At 36.9% G+C, this 23,332-nt stretch overlaps 1 protein-coding gene across 4 annotated transcripts in view; it reads left to right on the top strand.

Moving 5' to 3' along the window:
• Nucleotides 1–481: 481 nt before the first annotated feature.
• WDR47 (WD repeat domain 47) overlaps nucleotides 482–23,332 on the top strand; it is a 47,724-nt gene continuing 24,873 nt past the window's right edge. The window contains exons 1-6 of one of the 4 annotated variants that reach the window (XM_026700437.2): nucleotides 482–978; nucleotides 13,995–14,160; nucleotides 15,574–15,657; nucleotides 16,478–16,562; nucleotides 17,862–18,664; nucleotides 23,137–23,263. In XM_026700437.2, the coding sequence (XP_026556222.1) occupies nucleotides 14,003–14,160; nucleotides 15,574–15,657; nucleotides 16,478–16,562; nucleotides 17,862–18,664; nucleotides 23,137–23,263 (1,257 nt within the window). In that variant the 5' untranslated portion in view covers nucleotides 482–978; nucleotides 13,995–14,002. Of the gene's footprint in view, nucleotides 979–1,208; nucleotides 1,349–13,994; nucleotides 14,161–15,573; nucleotides 15,658–16,477; nucleotides 16,563–17,861; nucleotides 18,665–23,136; nucleotides 23,264–23,332 lie in introns of those variants that run through there. The other 3 variants (XM_026700436.2, XM_087930300.1, XM_087930299.1) reach the window with 3 other exon arrangements.

Below are 23,332 nucleotides of genomic sequence, written 5' to 3'. Positions count from 1 at the left end.
AATGAGATTTGTTTCACATAATCTGACTTTTTTTTTTAACCCTCCCTCCTCCATAGCAGGAGAAACTCGGTTTAGCACGGCGGTTAGATTGCCTAGTGCCCACTTCGGTGGCACATCACCCATTTCGTTTTTAACCCACGGATATTTCTTGCATGAGGACCCAGATAGTTTTAGGGGCAATAGGCTGACTCTGTAAACCGCTAGAGAGGGCTGTAAAGCACCGTGAAGCTGTATATAAGTCTAAGTGCTATTGCTATTCGCATTCACGCAAGCTTCCCCCGGGGTCTTTTGGAGAACGGCTAAGAAATACCCTAAATAAATCAAGATTCCTGCAGTGGGGAGCCTTCCCAAGCGACACGTTCCAGCCGGCCCAGATCTCTTTCGCACCTTTCTGGGGGGAAGGGGCCGAAAACAGATCCGTGGCAAGGGATAAAAGCAACGAACTGGAGCTGCTCTTTTATTGGACTGTTCCCATGAAGCCGCGTCCTGCCTGCCTCCCAACCCAATCCCTGCCGCCGCCGCCGCCCCATCCACTGTTCTGCCTAGACTTGGGCTCCGGTCCAGCCACCACCAACGCCTGGGAAACGCCGCTCCTTGGAGCTCTTCTATGCAGTCCTCGGCCGCCCTTGCCGCCCCTTTCGTCGCTTTTCCATTCAGGCGGCTGCGCTGTCACCCCGCCCAAGCCTCGTCGCCGGGCCCCACGGAACCGCTTTTCCCGGGCAGCGATTGGCGAAGCCGCTTGACAACCACACAGCCGGCCCGCCGCCACTCGGGTCTTTAGGAAGCGAGCAGAGCAACCCGCCGGCCACGGGCCCGCGTTTGTGGGCGCCTGTGGCCGCAAGCCGCGGACGGGCTCTTCTTCCTCCTCCTCCTCCTCTCCCACACCCCTGGGAAGCTCCTGCCGCCATTTTGTGCGTCTCCCTCCCTCACCCCGATTTTCTTTCAGAGTCGGCGGCTTGGGAAAGGCCCGCCCTGTAGGTGAGTCTCTCCTTTGGTGTGAGGCGATTCCCGGCAGCCGGCGGGTCTTTTTGCTGGCCGCCGAGGCAGGGCTTCGCTGAGGTGGCGGCGCTGAAGAAGCGGTTTGGGAAAGCCGTGCAGGAGGAGTTAGGGGGATGCAGAAGGCCCGAGGGAGGCCTTTGGGGATCGGACGTCGGGGCGGGTGGGAAATCTTGAAGGAGTGGGTGGGAGAAGGGACTGGCGCCAGTGGAGGAAGCGACGCGACGGGGAGGAGAAAGGCAGCCTCGGTGGGGCTGCGTGGATGCTGAACGGGCGGAAGGACGAGGCTCTTTAACTCTCCTAGTGACCTTGCCTGCCTTCTCGCGTCGGCCCCTGCCGTCCTGCCTTCCAGGTCAGAGGGGGTGTGTTTGTGTTTTGTGTGTGTGTGTGTGTGTGTCAGTGTGCCGTTGCTGCCCAACTTGTGACCGACGTTGATTGCGCATCTGAGACCTACTTCTTCTTCTCTCGCCCTTGTGCGCCTCTTTGCATTCTTTTGTTATTGCAGCATCTACACAGGAGCAAAAAATCTCCCTGGGTTTTAACAGCACCTGCTGCTCTTTGGCTATTCCCTACGGTTAGGTTACTACTTCGGTGATGATCTTGCAGGCTGGATAGGAAGGGGTTTGTGTTCGTTCGTTTTAGCAGGAAGGCTGGATATAAATAGGGTATATAAAGTTAAGTGATTTAAATGTGGGTTTGCCTTGTCACTGAAAGGGGGAGAAAGATGCAGTGTTTTGCCTCTGAGCTCTGCTTGTTCTTGGGTTTTCAATCTTGATTTTTCTAAGAAAGCAATCTATGGCTGCTATTGTCCACTTTGTTTCTTGTGAGTATTAAGAATTACGTGCCTGCAGTTTTATAGCAAAGATTGGCATCGTGTCAGATCAGGGCGGTTGTTCCAATCTATAGTATTGTAGCAGGAGTTCAAAATCACTTAAGAGATTCAGGCAGTCAATTCCATCACATGCTTTCAATAATCCTTTGTTTGCATGATAGAACTGCAGTAAAAAAAAAAGGGAGAGATGTATTAATGAGAATGCACATATGCTAAATTCAGGTATGTTTATTGTATACAAATAAAAATTGGCATTATGGTTATATGAAACTTTGAACTCGACAGCCTGTGAACAGATAGTTGGAAATGTTGTAGTGGTTGTGATAACACATTGATTTAATGGAATATCTTGTTCTTTGTTTATTCAGACTGATTGAAAATCTTACAGATGCTATGAATATAAAATTGTGCCACAACCCTTACGGAATATAATGTGCCACGGGTATATTTAGAATTATAGAAAACTAAATGCTACTGGTTATCCATATGAGTCTGTTTACTTTGGTACTGCAGTATACACACACACACACACACACTAAATTCATATAAACAAAAGATGATGTGCTTGTAATTTATTTTTCCCCTTCAGTGTCTACTAATTGTTGCAGATAAATAATATATCACCTTATACTGGTTCCTGTCCTGTCCATCTGTTGAACTTTAAATATTCAGGAGCTTCCAACCCTTTTGGGGCCATGGGCACAGAAGGCATTTTGAGAAAATATTAAAATGCAATTGCAGGAATTGGACATTCACAAAATTGCTGACATAGTAGACACGCCCAGTCATGAAACACTTCAGTCACAAAAAAAATCTATTGCTTTATCTTGTTTGAGATTACTTCCAGCAGTCTTGGTCACTCCCACCCCAGGACATAAAGATGCATCCATGCCATTGTGTTACTACTTATATTCTTATATTATTTCAGGAGCATCTTTCCCAAACATATACTATAATACATAGTTTTTACTTCTCTCATGCCCCCATGCAATCTAAATCACTCTTGGTCACCATGTTTCTTTCATCCCCTTGTCACATGCCCTGACTCCTATGCCTTCCTTACCCTAACTCAACCTTCTTGTTTCCTTTCATACTCTGTTGGGTTTTGCTGAACATGTCCCTTTACTCGGTGTTTCATTATTATCCTATTATGCTTAATAATAGCTTGTTCCACTGAATCACTTGCAGCTTAGTGCCAGTTTGGCCACTTCTATCCCTAAGCCACCTATGAAGATGTTTTATCTTATCTATCATTTCCTTCCTTTTGTTGAACTTGCTGTATAGAAGTGGTTCACAATAAAACACTGGTATTCAAGTTTCTCTCTTTAAAAATTCCCAAGGTTGTCTCTAAGACCAAGTGAAGTAGGGGAGCGGACAGATGGAACAGCAGTCCAACCCTATTGTTGAGTAGGAACTGTAGAACCAAAGCTGTTCGGGTAATTCTTTTAAAAGACCACTGAATGCGTATGAAAATACTCTCCATTGAGTAGACATTGCAGTGTCCAATCTGTAGAGGTGCAAGTTTATTGTAAGACAAAAGAGCAACTTTTTGGAGGAATGCAGTGAAATATATTTTTTTCAATCACCACTCTGTAGACTTTTTCTTGGGAGAACTGGCACCAGAAGACCCTCCTCTTCCCCTGCCATCTACAGTTTGGGAAAAGAAATGGGAGAGGTACAGTGAAAAAGTATGACTCTCCCACTGCCAAAGGCAAATTGTTGAAAAATTAAGCACCCAGAAAACAGGGGAATGTATGCGCCTTCAGTGGATCAGATACCTGATAAGATCAGAGTAGGCTCATGCCCTAACCATGCCTCTTTATGATATGTCATTTATCGATTATTCAGCAGCCTCTTTTGAAAATTGAAGCAAAAAGAATGAGTTCAGGCTGATTGCTGGGTGGGTCAATGATGAATTAAATATGGTTCCTAAGGCATTTCCAGTCTGTGATTTGCAGGACATGTGCAGGAGTGTGCAAAAGCAAAATATTACTTTATTTCATGGAGGAAAATATAGATGTTTCCTATGTCCAGTGTTGGTAAAGGAATTGGAACAAATTCCAGAAGTAATAACTTACAGACTTCTTTACTTTCATTATTCTTTCTTTTCCAACAAAAGGATGGAAAGAAATAATATGAAAGGATAAGGCTTGTTCTCAGAATGATAACTCTGAAAACTAAACAGAATTGGGACCACGTTTGGTATTTGGGAAGAAGCTAAAGAAAATGTGTTGAATCTTGCTCCGAACTCAAAACATTGCATGTATTGCTATTGCTGCCCTTATCTTTGTTTTGCTATAAATACCAACAGTTACATTCCAAAACCAAGTTTCTTTTTATTTATTACTAGCATTTTTGTCCTGCTCTTTACTTTAAAAAAAGGCTCTAAGTATTTTTTTTACAGTCAGAGGTAAGATAAACATAACACTGGGACAACATTATAAAAGACAGAAAGAAAAAGAGATGAATACACAAAACAAAAGGATTGGAGAGGAAAGGGGGAAACAAATCATTTTAACATCTTGGCAAGTAGTCAAGCTGAAAAAAAACATTATTTGTTCAAGGATTTACATGGTGACTGAATAGAACATTATCTACAAAGCTGAAAAAGATTGTAGAAGTTATATACTAGATTATAGATTGACTAAAAGATCCTAGCAATTAAATTATAATTGTCTGAAGAATTGTTAGTAAGATTTTATTCCTCTGTTTAGTTAGATGCTAGGATCTTTCAAGAGGGAAAGGAGAAGTGATAACTAAATCTAATTATGTCTGCCTTCTTTGAACTATTGGGTTATGTAGAGTCAGCTGAGCAGCTCCATTGGCCATGGATTCTAGCTGTCACATATTAATAAGGTAAAATCAAGTGAATTCAGATTCTGGTTCTTCAGTGCCCCTATTGATGTCAGCCCTACTACAAAGACCAGACTTTGAAATCAACTCCACAGAATATCTAAAACTATTTTTATTGAGATTGAATAGATAAAATTTTTCAAGCCTGTCTACCTGAGCCACTTCTGAATGTTATCAGGATACTGTGGGCTTAAAACCGCTCTAGCCTTGTTGCCTTGGCAGTAGAATCTGTATATCTCCATCAGGGTCATTTTCTTTACCCTCTACACTTAATAACAGATTTTTTTCAGTATATATTGTCTGAAGTAGTTGTATTTACTTTCTGTACAAATATTTTTTAAATTAATGGAGCAATCTCCAGATTCTTTAAAAGTCACTTGGAAGGAGGAATATTATAAATAGTTGGGTGCATCAGTTTCGTGTTGTTCTTATTATGGTGCATTTAAACATGATTTATTTAAATGAAGCAAGGATGCAAGCAGTCATATCATTTGTCGTTAGTGGTTTGTTCTCCAAGCTTGCTGTGTAGCTTCCGAATGTTTTGTCACCAGGCTACGTGACATCCTCAGAGGAACTTTTTCAGTTCTTCACCACTTTTATTAATATCAAATGTCATGTGGGTTGTGTGACTGGTAGGTCAGGCCATGTGACCTATTGTGTGATCAGCTGGTCATTTTGGGTGACCTGTCATGCTGTGTGACCTGTTGTGTGACTGGCTGGTCATGCCATGTCATCTATCCAGAAGTGGGCTGCACTTACATTACCAACCGTGTGAGTGCGTGCCCCTTTGGGAATGAAACAGAGCTTCAAACATGCAGCTAATCAGCAGAGGCAACATGGAACTCAGCTGGGCAGCATGGGCGGGGGGAACAAGCCAGAAAGTTAGTTATATATGGAAAGGATTGTGCAGGGGCAGGTGGGTGGGTGGTCAGAACTGCGGGTTCGCCCGAACCTGTGTGACCAGGCAGCAGCCCACCACTGCATCTATCATGTGACCGGCTGGTCAGTTTGCGTGAAGGTCACCCAGTGAAGAAGTGATTGGTGCCATCAGTTGGTCACACGATTTATATGGGTTTGAAGGCTGACTCCAAATCAACATGTTTATTAATAGATAGATTGGTTGAATATCAGGCTTCAATGAATTCATCAAATTCGAAAGTTAAACAGCAAGCTCAGAGAACAAACTACCACCAACATCTACCACCGGAGCTACAAATATTTTCTATCATTTTTAAATCAGAGCATTTGTTGTCTTCATTTCTATATAAGTATTCTGTATGACTTTGAAAGCATATTGGTGTTTCCATGGTGTCTACAGTGTTGGACAGATGATCTGATTTATTTCTGACTCAACTGTAGTATATATGAAACAACTACAAATTGATACTTTGGGATTCTATGGCTCCTTTTTCACATTAGAAGGAAAATATGCCTCAACCTTCTCAGGTGTCTGAGCTTCAATTCCTGAAACTGCAATGATAATCTGAGGGCTTTATAGCTCTTCCTCTGTAGTCCAGACAAAAGAGCTGAACTGAAGCTGAGTAGAGCTGTTGTCTATTTTACCTTCTGAAGCTATAAAAAGTGCCAGGCATCTTTCCCCTTTCTTTTTGTTCTGGGCATTGGAGTTGAAGGATTTTTATTGTAGTGCAACCTGCCTAACTAGGGCAGATGGGAGCAGTAACTTTATTCCTTGTTCTCAACTGTTCACTTTAGCAGAAATGAATATAGGTCATAATTTGTCTTTAGACAGAAGGTTTGTGGAATAAAAACAGTGGCAGTGTGAAAGTTTTTGTAATCCTTCTTGAGTAATCCAAATACCTGAAAAGTTTATTTTGGAATGTATTTTTTGTAAGTTTTCTGTGTTGTCCTGTTCCATATGCCTAAATTGTTAAAATATATTGCCCTATATTTATAACATAATAATATATCCCCTAATATATTGCCTTATATTAGGGGATACCCATAGTGAAGAACAAATATTTTATTTATAAGGAATGCAACAGTTTTATACACCCTTGTTAATCCAACTAGTCTGGGAGGCATACTTAAGATTGTGTAGGACTTTTCTTCTTGGTCCAGCTAGTTGAGTACTACCAATTAGGAAAGCAACAAATATGAAGGAGCTATTTTCCTTTAATAATTTATAACTATTTTTACAGCTTCTTCAATATATCTGTCTTCCTTTGATAATTTTATAAAGGTGCATATAAACTAAAAATATTTCGAATTCCCTTTAATTTCAGTTAAAGACCTAACTAAATGTGCAAATACTTTATATAAACTGAGCAAATGGAATCCTCCTATAATTGTGGTATGAAGAAGGCAGTGTCCAGTATACCAAACATGATAACATGATCCGCACTAAAGTTTGTTATATATTGAGTACCAAATATATGTGATCTGCATCCAAATTCACATTTTATGCACATCAAATTTAGAAGCCACTAATCTAGTAAGTGATCTGTGTCAGAAAGCTGTTTCAAAGGTTTAGATCAAGTCATAAATATTTAGATGACTCTTCTTATTTAATCCTGATTATATAAAAAGAGTAAAAGACAAATATTGGCTCAGTTATGATTGTATGTCTATTTAATCTACCTAGCAATAGAGTTCTCTAGAAGATAAGATAACTCTATTAAAAAAATAAATGAAAAAAGCACGGGCAGCAACAAACTAAATAGAAGAAAAAGGAATACATATAAAAAAATCACAATCCCAAATAGTGTTAAGTACTTGAATAGAAACTTCCTGCTTCCACAGTAAACATTTAATTATTGTAAATATTTAATTATTCCATCAAAATGTGAAACCTGACATTAGTAACTGAGTTTTAAGTAAACATAATAGTTAAAACACTTTAACATCTGCTATTCTAAAAGAAAAATCACATTGAAGGTACTCTAAGGCAGTGGCCCCCAACCTTTTTTGTGCCACGGCCCGGTACCAGCATCACAAAATGATCCGCGGCCCGGTACCAGCATCAGCACGCATGACAAGGCAAGGCAAGCCGAGCGACCGGCCAGCCAGCCGTCCCACACTTCTCCCCGCCACCTTCAACTCTTCCTTTGTACCTTTGTCGATGGGCTTCGCTTCGGGACGACTTCAGGACGGTCGCTCAGCTCCCTTGCCTTGCGTGCTGAAAGAATCCTCGCACCTTAGTTTCGTACGAAGCCCCCCCCCCCTTCGATGAAACTAAGGCGCGAGGATTCCTTCAGGACCCAAATGCCGCTTTCCAACCGGAAAAGCTCACCTGGAAGCACTTTCTCATCAAACAAGATGGCAGCGCCCACCGTCGCAACCCCCCCCCCCCAGCCGGCAATAACCCCCTTCTCTCAAGACGGTGCAGCAGTGGTCTTTTATGGCCGCCATAAAGAAGCCGGCAACTGGATAAAGAATGCACAGGAGGAAGAAGGAGTTTTTTTTTTTAAAGAAAGTTTTTTCTTGGTCAAACTGGGACCTTAAGGACATATTTAACACCTGGGAAAGTAATGACTTGGAAGCTATAATGTTCCCGATTGATGTTTTCAGCTGCGAAGAAAAGTGACGAAAAGGGGAAGTCACTCTCCCTCCCTTATGGAATTAACAAATTGACAAGGGAAACTAGCCTTTTGGTAGAAGGTAAAACAAACTCCTTTGTTATAAGTGGGAAGGGAGAGGCTTGGGAAAACAAATCTTTACTCTAAGATTTTGCTGGAGGAGATGCCTTGAAGATAAAGAGAATAGAAATTAATTCTAAGAAAGATTTAAAGCACAGATTGGACGTTTCTTCTTTCCCTAATTTGACTTCACTCCTAGAAGAGAAACTGTAAAAAGAAGAAGCTTGTACTCTGCCTGGACTGTTTGATGACTGTGGGACTTTGGGACTTTTGGGAACTGTTTTAAGTTTGGAAATAATTGATTGGCTTAATAATAAGAAGAGGATACAGAAAAAGAAGAAACAGTTTAAAATGGCTCTATCTCTTGATGAACTAAAAAAAACAATATTTAAAAATAAAGAAAGAAGGCAAAGATGTTATGGGAGAAGCCCTTTGTTTTCTAGATATGGCGCTTGTCATGTGTCAGCAAATTAAACAACAGCTGGAAGAAGCCGAGGAAGAAGAAGCCATTTTTAATGAACTAAACGGTGTGACTAAGAAAGAAAGGAGAAAGAGAGGAGCGAAAAGGAAGGACTTAAGAAATAAAAAAATGTTTATGAAAGAGAAAAAGAAGATGCAAAAACAACAGAATGCTAGAAAGCAAAAGGAAAGAGGAATGCAACAGAAAGGGGAAATCAAGAAGGCAGAGGTTTGGAGAGGAGGGGGTAAAAAGTTTAGGCGGGCTAAGAAGGAAAGGGAAAAGGGGGAAAAAGTTACAAAGATATAAGACAAGATGGAGAAAAGGAAATTTTTTTTAGGGATAATGGGTAATATATGGGATTTTTTTTTTTAAAAAAAGGGGGGATTCTGCAAAGTACACATGAGTATTGTAATAGTGGTATTTGTATTATAAGTAGATAATCAGAACTTTTTAAGATCTAATAAAAGACTAAAATATCAAGACATAACTTTAAAAGGTTTAATAATGAATGATAATAAGTTTTAATAAAATACTAAAGGGAATGTTTAAAATATTAGTTTGAATATAGAGTTTAATGGATTAATGTGTTGATTGTTATGGATTTATTATTGTAGTATTGGTTTCTGAAATAGTAGAATGTACTAAGCAGAATCTGATTGGGATTTAGGTGTTATTTTAAATTTTAATTTAGGGGAATGATAGAAAGGCATCATACTCTGATTAGTGATTCCAGGGGAAACTATTCTTTCTTAAATTGGAAATGAGACAGATGTAAATGGAGAAATGGACAAAAGATATAAAAATATTTTTCTTTAAAGCAAGATTAAATATATAAAACAGAATTAAGATGAGGCAAAAGTGGAGAGGAGTTATATAATAGATATAGAATGGTAAATAAGATGGGTAATGGTATATAAGAAGAGCATGAATTCAATTGAAGTCCATACAAAAAGAGGTAATCTGGGGCCAAGTTACTTTCTAGAAGAAAGTTTTATGTTTTTATGTCTATGTCTTATGTGTGTGTGTTTAATTAAGAATTAAATAATAAAATCTCGGAGGAAGATTAGATGAGAATAATTATAAACAAGCCAATTTGATGACTGAATAGCAGATAAATCAGAAAGGAAACATGATTGAATAATGATTAAAGAGAAACAATGTGGAATTTGGTAAAGGGAATTTACGTGTTTATATGGAAATGGGATAAATTATAAGTACGTGATATAAAGCAATATGTTACCTGCCTTGTAAAGATCTACAATGGAAAGAGGTTTTATGTTTTTAATGTTTAATGATGTTTTGTTTTGTTTGTTTGTTTGTAAAATCAATAAAACTTGTTTAAAAAAAAAAAAAGATGGCGGCGCCCAGCAAACCGGCGACCCGGTAGGAAATGTTCCACGGACCGGTACCGGTCCGTGGCCCAGTGGTTGGGGACCCCTGCACTAAGGAGCCTATCTAAATAAATTAAATCCTTTATTTATTACATGGTATGGGTGCAAGTACAGGATGTGTGTTGAAAATTTTGCATACTGAATAGCTGTGTTTCTTCAAAGTATAAATGAGACTAATTACCTGGCAGAAGAGATCTCTTGATCATTAATTACCAGATAGTTACAGGTTACCAAGGAATAAGATGTTATTTTGTTGTACTAATAATATTCTGCAAATATTTTTATTGCTTGCGAAATATTGTTGTAGTGGTTTTATAACATTTGAGTTTGCTAGCTTTTAAATATTTGTGGGAAAGATTATTGTCATGTAATTTCCATAGTACAAACTACCTATGTCAGGTAATTGTTGTGACTCAAACTTGTAAATATAATTTTTGCATCTTGAATTCTAATCCACAATTGTGTAAGATTCTTTAATCTCTACACTGTAGCAGTGAATTATTAATTAAGCAAAAAGCTGAAACTATTGTTTCTAATAGAAATCCAGTCTTCCATAGCTCCTAACCTTATGGAAGAATTTTACCACACACCTAATACAGTCTAATATTAGGGAAAATGTAAATGTACTTCATGTCTGTGGCTGGAACCCACTGCCAAATGGAGTGAATTTACTGTCTTGTGAAAAATGGCAGTTACACATTTTGTATGAAGACTGCTTTAGCTAGTTGTCAGTGAATTGATTAAAATTAGACTAGGTGCATGACAAGACATAGTTCCTTTACCTTTAATGACAATTATTTTATAGATGAGGTAATTCAAATTGTCATCTTTTTATTCCATTTAAGAAAGGTATAAATATCCTTTTTTGTCCTTTATGCATCTTTTGGCACTACTGCTAAAGTTGTTATTAAGTGTAACTATGGTATATTCTAGGTTGTGTGTTGTGTTAATTTCTGCCCAAAAGCATGTATGCATATTTAATAAAATAAGGTGTGTTAATTGCATTTCTTCACCTTAAAATTCAGTTAATTGGTCATATTTCACATCTGTAATATTTTCATTTTAAGAACGCCTTGAATATTTAAATGTGTCAGATTTCCATACAATTATTATTCAGCTACCAAAAAATCAGATTAAATTTTGGATCCACCAATGCTCATGGGTAATGTAGTGGGATGAAGAGATAGAAGAAATATAAGAAGCTCTATTTAAAGATCTCTTAGTTTTGAGTGCTAAAGGACTGTCAGATTGTTCTTCTGAGATTCCTATTCTAGACAGGAATATTTCCAGGGATCATATTGTTGGAAGAAAAATCTGATCCAGTTCCAAGCCAAGAGAAAGGCGCTGGAAATAAAATGGAAGCAAGCTGGAGGAAAGGAATTCTCTGTTTATTTCGTAGCCAGAAACTAGTGACAGCAACATGTTTCTGGGTGGCTGACAAAATGGGGTTGAGAGTCGGTGGGTTTTTATACATTCTTTGGGGCTTTGTGATTGAGATACCTGTTTTTGTGTAAGAATGTGTCCTTTAATATTTCAGTGGCTGTTGCCAGATTCCTATGGGGTCATGCAGGGGTCATGGTTGGTTCTACAGGCAAAAGGGAAATGCATATTCTACGTCAGTGATGGCTAACCTTTTTGAGCTTCTGTGCCAAAAATTGCGCGGGCGCCAGTGCGCATGCACTCGCGTGCCAGCACCCAGAATGCAATGCGGGGGCACCCTCCCCACGCCCCCTGCGCATGCACGCGCAATCCCCCTGCCACCCCCTTACCTGCACTGTGCCTCACAGATGATTTTTTGGCTGGTTTGAGGCCTTTTTAAGCCATAGGTTCGCTATCACGTTCCTAGCTGTTTATCTGAGCTAATCTTGTCAGCTTTGGCTTGCCTAATTATGTTGCTTATTTGGAGTCTCTTTGCTTATGAATAGATTGGCCCTGTCTTTCTGAATAGATACAAAATCTCCACTCCTGTGGACCAGTCTCTTCAAGTTTCTGCTTGCAGCCAGTTTCCTGTGGCAGGGAGATTGGGGCTGTTTTCTACCTTCGTTATTTTTTTTTCCCTCTTCTCCTTTGGGGAAATATTCTATCCTGCCTCTTTTCAATATTAAGAATAAATAATATTTTATTCTGGGGTGGGGTGGTCTTCCTACAATATAAATGTACAACACAAATGTCCCAATTGCTAAATGGGAAGTGAAATAATTAGGAAAAAAAAATGCAAGCAGCTATTTTCAACAGAGGAAAGCATCTTATTTGTTCAGATTCTGTGTTTTGTCATGCACAATGATATATACTCAATTTTCTTTAAATAACACCTCTAAGCTAGCTGCCCTTTCCTTTTCCTTTTGCCAACATGAGTATAAAACAAATTTCTAAGTATGAATATTTATAATTATTATAATTTTCCATGCCTTTATATATGAATGCAAATCAAATTTATTAACTTCAAAAGAAACGGTTTTGTATTTTATTTCATTCAATGTCAACACATATTTGGCGGGATTTGAAATGCAACAAAATTAATATATAACACATTCAAAAGAATGCTGTATAAACAATGGGATATAATAGGCACGATACTAAGTAATAGGACTGTGCAATGTGCCAAAACAGGAGTTGTGCACAGTGCCTTAAAGTAAATAAAACATCTCCCTCGAAAGTAGTAATAATTTCAAGTGCTATATGTTTTGTAAATTTGGTACAGCTACTTTAAAATTTGATCTAGCTGTCTTTCCCTGTGTGTGTTTGTGTGTGTGTGTGTGTGTGTGTGTGTATTTAGACATCTATTTTGCAAAATGGAATCCTGGAAAAAATGCAGCTGTTTTAAGAAAATCAATTAAAACACATTTTCAACAATGTTTAAATATCACTTTTGCAGTCCCCCACCCAAATAATCTTTATTTTATTTTATTTTATTTATCAGCCAAGAAAGGAACAGATATGTGAACTATAATTTCTAAAACATATTAATTGAATTGCAGATTTTAGTTAAGGCTTCCCATAGTTGGTATTGTTTAAAACATTTCCTGTTTCTCCAGTGTTTAAAAGCAGCATTTTTATTAACAATTTTGTATTTTTTTTCTTGGCTCCAAGCAGTTAGCTAGTTAAGGACCATAGAGTTGGGAATAGTCCCTGCGGGTTGCAAGGGCAAATAGTATTGGACCTGCTTCTGTTAATAATTCATATTCCTTTCAAGGATATTCCATTAATCTCTTTGATTTAGTCAATTCATTTCATCCAGTATCTTCCTCTTACTCCAGTTACTTCAACCTTGCCAAGCATGGGTATTTCTTCTACTTCATCCCCCACTGATACCATATGCCCAAAGTCTGATCTACGTATATTATTTTGAATATTATATACTGACCAGCTCTTTGAGTTTGCAATGGAATATAAATAAGGAGAAAATGTTGAATCACATTAAACGTGTCATATTCCCTTAAATTGAGAAGACAGATTTAATAGAACAAATGTAGTACAAAGTATTCATTTGCAATAAATGTGTCTTCTTCTGTCATGTTAATAATTATATAAAGTTAAGAATTGTATGTGTATTAAAATCTGTATATATGTAGCTATAATATCAGGTAGAATTTCAGTTTTATTAATGTCTAAATATTCTTTAGACTTCTTAAAAAGTGTTTAATCTTGTTTGTGCTACTGAATCCTTGTAAATTGAAACATAGCTTAGTATGTTAGCATTACTCTCGGCAAAGACACCAAATGTGAATTGTTGTATAAATGATTTGAATATATTGAATGGCAGCAATTTTAATTTAAGTTTTTTGTGCTTGTTGAAATAAAACAATGCCAGATGGAATTTTCTTAGGTTGGATCTGATCTGATTTGTAATTTTCTTTGCTTTCCAGCCTACACAATGACAGCTGAAGAGACAGTTAACATCAAAGAAGCTGAAATAGTCAAACTAATACTGGACTTCTTGAATTCAAGAAAGCTTCATATCAGTATGTTGGCTCTAGAAAAAGAAAGTGGTGTAATTAATGGCCTATTCTCAGATGATATGCTTTTCTTAAGGTATAAATTATTACATTATTAAATATGCTGCAAAATAAAGTGAATATATTTAATTAAGATGCTTTAATCCCTGTCAGACCCAAGGCATTTCCACATGTTCTGTTTCTACTCTCCAATGTCTTTAAACTATTTTGTACAATCCTCTTCACAGCTGCAGAAACCAATACAAAGAACTGGCAAGGAACACTGGCATCTGCTGGTGTTCTTCACTGAGCTGACCAATAGGAGAGGGCAAAAAAATGTCATTTTCTTCATCCACTGCCCCAAATTATTGCTGTTTTAAGAACAAAATTTCTCCCACTTTCTGCAAAAAAGAATGAAAATAATTGCTAGCACATTTTACCTTCCATTTTCAGTGGGTACTGTATATATTACATTATATATATGTGAAAATAATAAAGGCAGGATATAAAAGAATAAATAAATAAAAATATGTTTGGTTGCTATCAATTTTTCTGTGGGCTGCTTCAGGTACCTTTGGGAATGGAGGGAATGAGAAGAATTCCACACTCTACATAAAAGGGAATAAAAGACCTTGCTTGCTGTAAGTCCCCATCCACAAGACCAAATTCTTTTCAAAGTTACATTATGGACTACAGTGCAAAAAGGTTACAAGATCTACAAGCAGATAAAATAACATAACTCAAATTTGGTTTGAAACAATTTTTAATAAAAAATATAATTAGATTAAATTTTCTCTTTTGATACATAATGTGTGCAAGTGTATCATCTTGTACTAATTATAATATGTTACAAGAAGGGAGATTTAATTGTCTAAAAAAAATATTTAAAGTAATTTTCTTGCCTGCCACCAGCACTTTATAGCATTATAAAAAGAAGATTTGCTGCATCCTTTGTTATTTTTGGACATCTCTTTCTTTTAGGTTTGAAAAAAAAATAAAACAGCTACTTAAAAAAAATTATATAGTGATATGCACTGGGGAGAAATTCTAATACATTATACAATGAAAATTTTGTATACAGTTTTATCTTTTCAACTATTTTAGCTGTTGCAATTCAACAATTTTAGTTGTTGGACTGTTCCATCCATTTGCCAAGAATTTATATTGCAATTACATATAAAGGGATGTTTATATCCCCCTTTCAGCACAATTTATGTCCAACAGAAAAATATATTTTAGTGAGCTATCTATTTATTATCCTACAGAATTGAAAAAAAAAATTCCAGAATGTATTAGTATTTACATTGATACTGAATTATTTTAGACAAATTTGTTAAATATTGAAAGAACAGAAATATTTACCATGTGTATTGGACCAGTCTGGAGAGCCTTAAAGATTACCTGCTTTTATTGACTGTTTGCAGAGTTTTTCATCCTGAAAGTTGGCTTACAGTTGCAGGAATGATTTGTTTGTTCCTTAAGTCTTAGTTCAATTTTCTTTTCTTTAAAGACAGTTGATACTTGAGGGCCAATGGGATGAAGTTCTTCAGTTCATCCAGCCTCTGGAGTGCATGGATAAATTTGATAAAAAAAGGTAATCAGTTTTTAATGTTTGTAATATCACTAACTATAGATTATACTGAGAAATAAAAAACACTTAGAATAACAGAAAGGCTAAGTATATTGATGCCAAGAAGATGGCAGGAATATAATAACCGGGATAATTTTTCTTATCATTACAGAATACCACAACTGCAACCCTGTTCATATGATTAATGCCAGAATATCATAAATACAAGTATATTTAACCCTGGCAGATTTTGCTGGTAAATGGCCTGCAAGCTATTTCAAAAAATGAACACTTTGTTTCTGAGATTAAGGAGTTTTTAGACAAACAATTATTTTTAGTGCTATATATCTAATTGCCTGGGATCATAAAGCCATCTGCTGTGAAGTATTGATAGTTTTTTCCCCCTAAAAACCCTGCCATTGTGCATAACCAAATTTGGAACTGCTGTACAAAAGAAAAAAATAATCAAAGGATATAAGTGCAAGAATGCAAACACAAATTTAATTTTGAGATCCACTTGCACTTAGACTTCATATTTCTTAAAAATGAATTGTAGAACTTATTTGATGTGTTAAGTTGTACTGCATTTTTCTTTGACTGCTTATCAGTTGAACTAATAACAGTTAACCTTTCTTTATGTAAATAGAAACAAAATAACAGTTAAGTAACTTGTCATTGTTTTTGACAGCTGTTTAATTTCCCCCCAAAATTGTAAGGCAACAACTGTTTAATATTTTTTATTTTGTTTTCAAAATTTTAATCTAAATGCTTTTTACATTAAAATTCATAGAAATTTCTCTTACTGCTCCTACTTAATTTGCATTTCTATTTTTTTGTTCTACAGATTTCGTTATATCATACTGAAACAGAAGTTTTTAGAAGCCTTATGTGTAAATAATGCAATGTCTGCAGAGGATGAGCCTCAACATGTAAGCTGTGAGACTTATACATAACATCCTCATAGAAGAACATAAAAATCATTAATATGTCTTGATTTTTAGTCTGAGCAAATTCAATCTTAGCTTACCTTTATAATTACATCTATTCTTACAGCAAAAACTAAGTTCCACTTAATACAAAAATCCCCAGACATAATTTTATCACAAGGATTGAAGTTGTCATGTTAAGCAAGCTATCATACTAAATTCCCTCAAGTCGGACTAAGAAAACCTTGCTGATAATATCTTCTTTCAGACTCTTATTTAAGCATCTCCATATACTGAAATAAGACATGCAGTGCTTTATAATGGGCTCTTTTTTTTCATGAGGCTCTTATTCTGAAATGTTCTCCCCAGAGAAGCTTGTGACATGAAATTGGATGTCTTTTTTCCCCTAGTTAAATTCCCTTTTTTACCCGAGATTTTTGAGGTATGATTTTAATATGATACAGAAGTTTGGAAATACTTCAATTTCTTATTTATAAGTGAGTTTAGTTCTTATTCTTTAATTTTGACTGAAAGGCAGAGTATTATTGTTATTATGGTTAATCACACAGTCGGCCAGATATTCAGACTGGATTTGGCATTTTTGTCCATCAAGTCCTTTCCAAGGACCTGGGATAGGCAAATATCAAAGTTTGATGGTGTTAGAGATATCACAGGATGTAAGCCATTCCAATTTTGTTTGTTTATCATATGGCGATGTTACATTAGCCAGGAGACTACAAATAACGACAGAGTAGTTACTTGCTTTCCTTATGACTATTAACCCATTTGTTTCACCCTTAACACTATCTATGATGTACCACAGGGGGTGACCTAGCTTCACACCAGGCTATTCCAAGTAAAGCTGCCTTCTGCAATTGACTGATTATGACTTTGTCAATGCTGATGGTGTTTAAGTGGTGCTTGGAATTGCACCCAAGGTGCCTATTACTGTCAATTCTTTGTTTATTTTTATAAATTGGATTTATGGACAACCATCTATGAGACATGTGGTCTGACTGAAAAAAGTAATGCTCTTTTGTATGAAAAAGTAATCCAGTTTTGATACCAGACATATAAAGTATGTCTATAAGAAGTTGCTTTAAACTTGGTCTAAAACATGTATATGAGAAAGAAATACCATTAGATTTCAAAGGGAAATAAAATGCACTATTTTGTATTGGTATGATCCGGTAAATATCTTTAGCAGAACAAATGGATTGCAACTACCATATGTTTAATTGCATTGTGATAAATTTACTTTATTCCCTTAAGTAAACAAAAATGCTTCCCCCTCCTCCGCAGTTGGAATTTACAATGCAGGAAGCTGTGCAGTGCCTACATGCTCTAGAAGAATATTGTCCTTGTAAAGAAGATTATAGCAAACTGTGTTTACTACTCACATTGCCTCGTCTGACTAACCATGCAGAATTCAAGGACTGGAATCCCAGCACTGCACGAGTTCACTGTTTTGAAGAGGCTTGTATCATGGTGGCAGAGTTTATTCCTGCTGATAGAAAACTAAGTGAGGCTGGATTTAAAGCAAGCAATAATCGCTTATTTCAGCTTCTGATGAAGGGGCTGTTATATGAATGTTGTGTTGAGTTCTGTCAGAGTAAAGCAACAGGAGAGGAAATTACAGAGAGTGAAGTGTTACTCGGAATTGACCTTTTATGTGGGAATGGATGTGATGATTTGGACCTTAGTTTGCTATCGTGGCTTCAGAATCTGCCCTCTACTGTTTTCTGTTGTGCTTTTGAACAAAAAATGCTTAACATTCATGTTGACAAACTTTTAAAACCTACAAAAGCTGCCTACGCTGATCTTTTGACACCCCTCATCAGCAAACTTTCTCCTTATCCGTCCTCTCCCATGAGGCGGCCTCAATCCGCTGATGCTTACATGAGCCGTTCCTTAAATCCTGCATTGGATGGACTCTCCTGTGGTTTAACAGGTCATGATAAACGTATCACTGACCTTGGGACAAAAACATCTCCTATGTCTCACTCCTTTGCTAACTTCCATTATCCAGGAGTACAGAATCTTACTCGTAGTTTAATGTTGGAAACTACTGATTGCCATAGCATTTGTGAAGAATCACCTGAACGGTAAGTTGTCCTCAACTTTATATATTTATGCAAAGAAACTTGATTTTGAAGTTGTTTTCCAGTATAAATATTAAAATTTCTTTTTCCCTACAAAATTGCATAAATGTTTAATAACTGTAATAGGAGACAATGCAATAGTGATCAGTAATTTATTGATTAAATAATTGTTTAGTTATTAAGCATTATCAGTGCCTGGAAATGTTTGCAGTTTAATAAAGAAAGCCATTCCGTATGTCCAAGAAAAAACACTATACAATTTTACAATCAAGGGACAACAGAGGTGAAGGTCACTGAAAGAAGATGGTAGGGGATAGAAATCAAAACAATTTAAAATCTGGAGAAAATGTGTTCAGTATATCTTGCAATAGTGTATAGAAACAATAATGCACATGGTTGGGATACTACATTTTATGCATGTTGTTATTGTTTCTATAATAACAACATGCATAAAATGTAGTATCCCAACCATGTGCATTTCAACAAGAATAGATAATTAACCATTGTCAGATCATAATGCTTTAATAACAATGTATAAAAATATGTGTACGTAGGCTGAATTAAGCTGGGAGTTTGCCATGCTAAGTTGTTTGATTTTTGGAGCATTCTTCAAATTAATCTTTCTCAGCTGTTTTTCATCCTTCTACAGAGGTTAATTTGAACTGTGATAAACTATTTCTCCAATACTAAGATTAAACAAGATGTCCACCTGTCTTCTGTTTAATAGCATGTTGAAACTGTCGTTGATAAACCTAGACACTTTTCCATAGAGACCAACCCTTTCACCTGGCAATCTGGCACTCCTAGTTCTTTCCCTAGTGGATATCAGTTAAGAGCATTCAAGTGGTGTATTTCTGGTACAGCAAGAGATTTTTCTTGGAAGGCTGTACATTTCAGGATTTGGATGTGGTTTCTTGTGTAGAGGGCACAGATTCCCAGGATCTTCACTTTTGCTCTCTTGCCAAGAGGAGTTGGGGAACCTGTAAGGAGAACCTGATGAGGTGATACTGGTTTTATGTACTACCACTGGCAACTTGTTGGTTTGGAGCTAGGAAGTCCAGTGTATGCCGGCGTGAGGTCAAAACTGGGATTATTCATGACCTTTGCTTGCGTTGAGAAAAAGTCTACAAATAATACACTGGTTTAGTTCTTCTTGGGTAAACTACCACCATCTATATAGTGCAAAACAAGAAACCTCTTTAGTCTCAATTTAAAATAGTATAGAAAACTTGATGACTGCATTGTATGTGAGACTAGTCCTCAATGCTAAGTGTAATACACCGTATTAATATACACTGTTAATAACATTACATTAAAAACATATAACATAAAAAATAGTATTACTGCCTTCCTTCTCCCCTATGGATATGTCTTACATTCCCCCTCAGTAATAATTCTCAGTTAGAAAACTTCTCAACCAGAGTTTAACTTGTTTTCTGGACATACTTCCCAGGCAGGCATTTCATACTTTTTACCTTGTGCTGCCTCTGTACTCTGGTGCTGAAAATCATCCTTGGCAAAATCCAGAGAAGAATTCTGAATTCTTAAGTAGAGAGACACTTGTATATGTACCTGGCCTCGCAGGTCCTCCCCCAAGGACCTGAGGTACCTCGCATTGCTTACCTTACCACTGATCATTTAGTGGAGAAGCTGTTGGGATTTTTATACTGTCTGGAAATTTGTTTTCCTTCCCTCAGACATTACTAGCTGGTAGGAAATATCAAACAATCACTCCCCTAATATCAGGAAACTAGGACTAAACAAGAGAGATAAGTCTTAGAGACTTGGTCTATATAAGTTGTGACAAATGGGTACACTAAGAGGATTAGCCATCCATCAAAGCTTATTCAACCTGCATGGTTCAGAGGATTTATAAATGTCTAATAGCTATCAGGAGGTATTGTGGGGTTGCCGAGTGAAGCAAAAGGGAGCAGACCCACTGCACAGTGCAAACTTTTGGTCACACCTACCATTATTGGTTAGCCTTCTTTCAGAACAGGACTAAATCTGTGCTCAAAAGTAGTTTGACTGACATTAGGCAGATGTATTGTGATTGGTGGATAGAGTGCTGTGCGATAGAAGTCGCCTTCCTCCCACTTCACCTTTTCAGTGCTTATCACCTGTTAGGGGATAGATCCCAATTTCAGGAGGATCTCTGAATCGGCGGTACAAGAGCCAGGTGTCTGAACTGAGGAAAGGCCAGTTTGACGGATCTGGAGTTTCTTGTCCAGACTAGATCAGGGGGCTGCTCATACCAGTAACATTTACCAATAGGAATTGGACCAATTCTGCCCCACAGAAATCACCAGACTATATCACTGAATTAAGTGTGAATGAGCGTGTCTCTGGTCAAAAAAAAAAAAATGGTTTGAAAATCTGAGGCGGTTATAACATGTTCAGGTATAGGCAGGGGAACTGAAGAAAGTGTTTTTATGAGAACCTGGAAGAAAATAACAATTGCCAAAGCATGTTTGTCCTGCAATTAACTCAGATGAGGAAAAGTTCAGAGTCATAGAAACACAAGAGCGCAGAAACAGTGAAGAAGAAAGAAAATAATATGTTTTTAAAAGACATAATTTTGCAGTAAACCCATAAAAATACTGAAAGCAAGTTCTAATCCTATATATAGTTTATGGAAGATCAATGGCTGGTAACTCTACAAATACATAGATAATTTACTGTCAAAAAGCTAATTTTAAAGCTCTGCTGTCCAGCCATCAATATCACATTGAAAGTAGGATTTCCTGGCCCGTAAAATCTGCCAGTTGGCATCTGAAGTAGGAAATTGAACCCCTGCGACATATTACATAGAAATGTTAATATGTACAGAAGAAAATTCACAAATAGTAACTAACCTGAGTATAAATTAAAAATGTTTGTTTCTTTGCCCTTGGTGTGGTATAGTGTGCTTTGATTTTGTAAATCCAAATAGGTGAACAGTTACAGAACCCTATTGAGAGACTGAAATTCTAGTGATATAAGGAAAGCTGATCTGGAAGAAGTATTCAAACTATTCTAGTTGGAACTGTACTTCCTCTTGAAAGACGAAATGTATACTGAGCAGTGCTCCTGAAAAAGATCTTGCTTGCTATAGATGAGTACATTCAGAAATGCTCTTTAATTTGATATGGCTGTTAGACTAAATTTAATCTTTTTTGAAGGAAGATAATATTGCCATAGATACAGGTAGTCCTCAATTTACCACCACAATTGAGCGTAACATTTCTGTTGCTAAGTGAGACAGTTGTTAAATGAGTTTTCCCCTTTTTACAACCTTTCTTGCCACAGTTGGTAAGTGAATCATTGCAGTTATTCATTTTGTAACATGGTTAAGTGAATCTGGCTTGCCCCCTTCACTTTGCTAGTCAAAAGGGTTGCAAAGAATGACCACATGACCCCGGGGCACTGCAGCTGTCATAAATATGAATCAATTGCCAAATGTCTGAATTTTGATCACGTGATCAGGAGATGCTGTAATAGTTGTAAGTGTGAAAAATGGTTATAAGTCACTTTTTTCTGTGCCGTGTAACTTTCAGTAACTGTGAACCGTCACTAAATGAACTGTTGTAAGTCGAGGTTTCCTGTATCTTGTTTGCTTCAGTAGTGGAATATTGCAAGAGAGTCATATCAGATGCAGGTGGAAGAGTGAACATGATTTTGTATGAAAATGATCTTTCTGGATTTATCTTGAAGGCTTTTCCTTCAAGGTTTCTGATTTTTTTTCTTAGTATGCCATTTTAAAATATTATTATAACGTGCTTAGAGTTTTTTGTAATGAAAGATGCAGAGAGAGAAATGCCTTTAAAAACAAAAATTTCACATATATCTACTTAAATAGGGCAAAACAAAGAATCCTTTATGTTAATCCAAGGTGTCAGTCCAGCTGATTACTAGAAGCATCATATTTTTGTGAAGGTGCAGTCTCTTCAAGATTCTCACCACTCTGAACATTTAACAATAAATTATGTAAAAAGCCTGTGGTTTGGGTATTTTAGAATAGCAGTCACTATATAATAAGAAATTATTAAAGGGTAATCAGAGAACACAGCTTCTAATCCAATATTTCTATATGTTAAATTATTATGGGCAGTTCTATGCCACAAGCCTTTATGTTAATCTAGCTCTCTGCTATTTTCTAGAGAAGAAAACCTTCTAATGGTTGTCCTAAGATATAATGCTATCCAGTTCCAACCTCACATTTTACATGCACATACTTTATGTAATTTGCACACTCTGTAGTGTAAAATTTTGAGTCATTTTAATTGTGTCTCATCTCAGATCAGCACAATACATGTCTAGAGGTAGAAGTAAGAAAATATTATTGTATTAAGCATTTTCTACCTGAAGTTTAGATGTTAGGGCTTGGGTTTTTGGCAAGTAGTCAATCTATTTATCTCAATACTTGAGCTATAGTTTAGAGAAAAAAAACTTTAAAAAAAACAAGAATATATTTCTCGTCTCTGTATTTATAAAAGGTGTGAAACTCCTGTGGATTCCCATAATTCATCTGGTAATGAGACGACACACCAGAATTCATTTCCAGAAAAAGAGCCAGCAAATGGAACACAGAATCAAGGACCAATCAAGCAAGAAAAAAATGAGGTATTTTTTAAAAAACTTTAAATAAAGGACTTCTGAATATTTTGGTCTATGCTGTATTGATGAAATTGG

The sequence above is a fragment of the Pseudonaja textilis genome, chromosome 3 (assembly GCF_049901715.1).
Source record: "Pseudonaja textilis isolate UNSWEBS1 chromosome 3, rPseTex1.2, whole genome shotgun sequence".
Taxonomy (NCBI): domain Eukaryota; kingdom Metazoa; phylum Chordata; class Lepidosauria; order Squamata; family Elapidae; genus Pseudonaja; species Pseudonaja textilis.
Note: the sequence above shows the minus strand (reverse complement) of the source record. Positions and strands in the feature narration are given on the sequence as shown.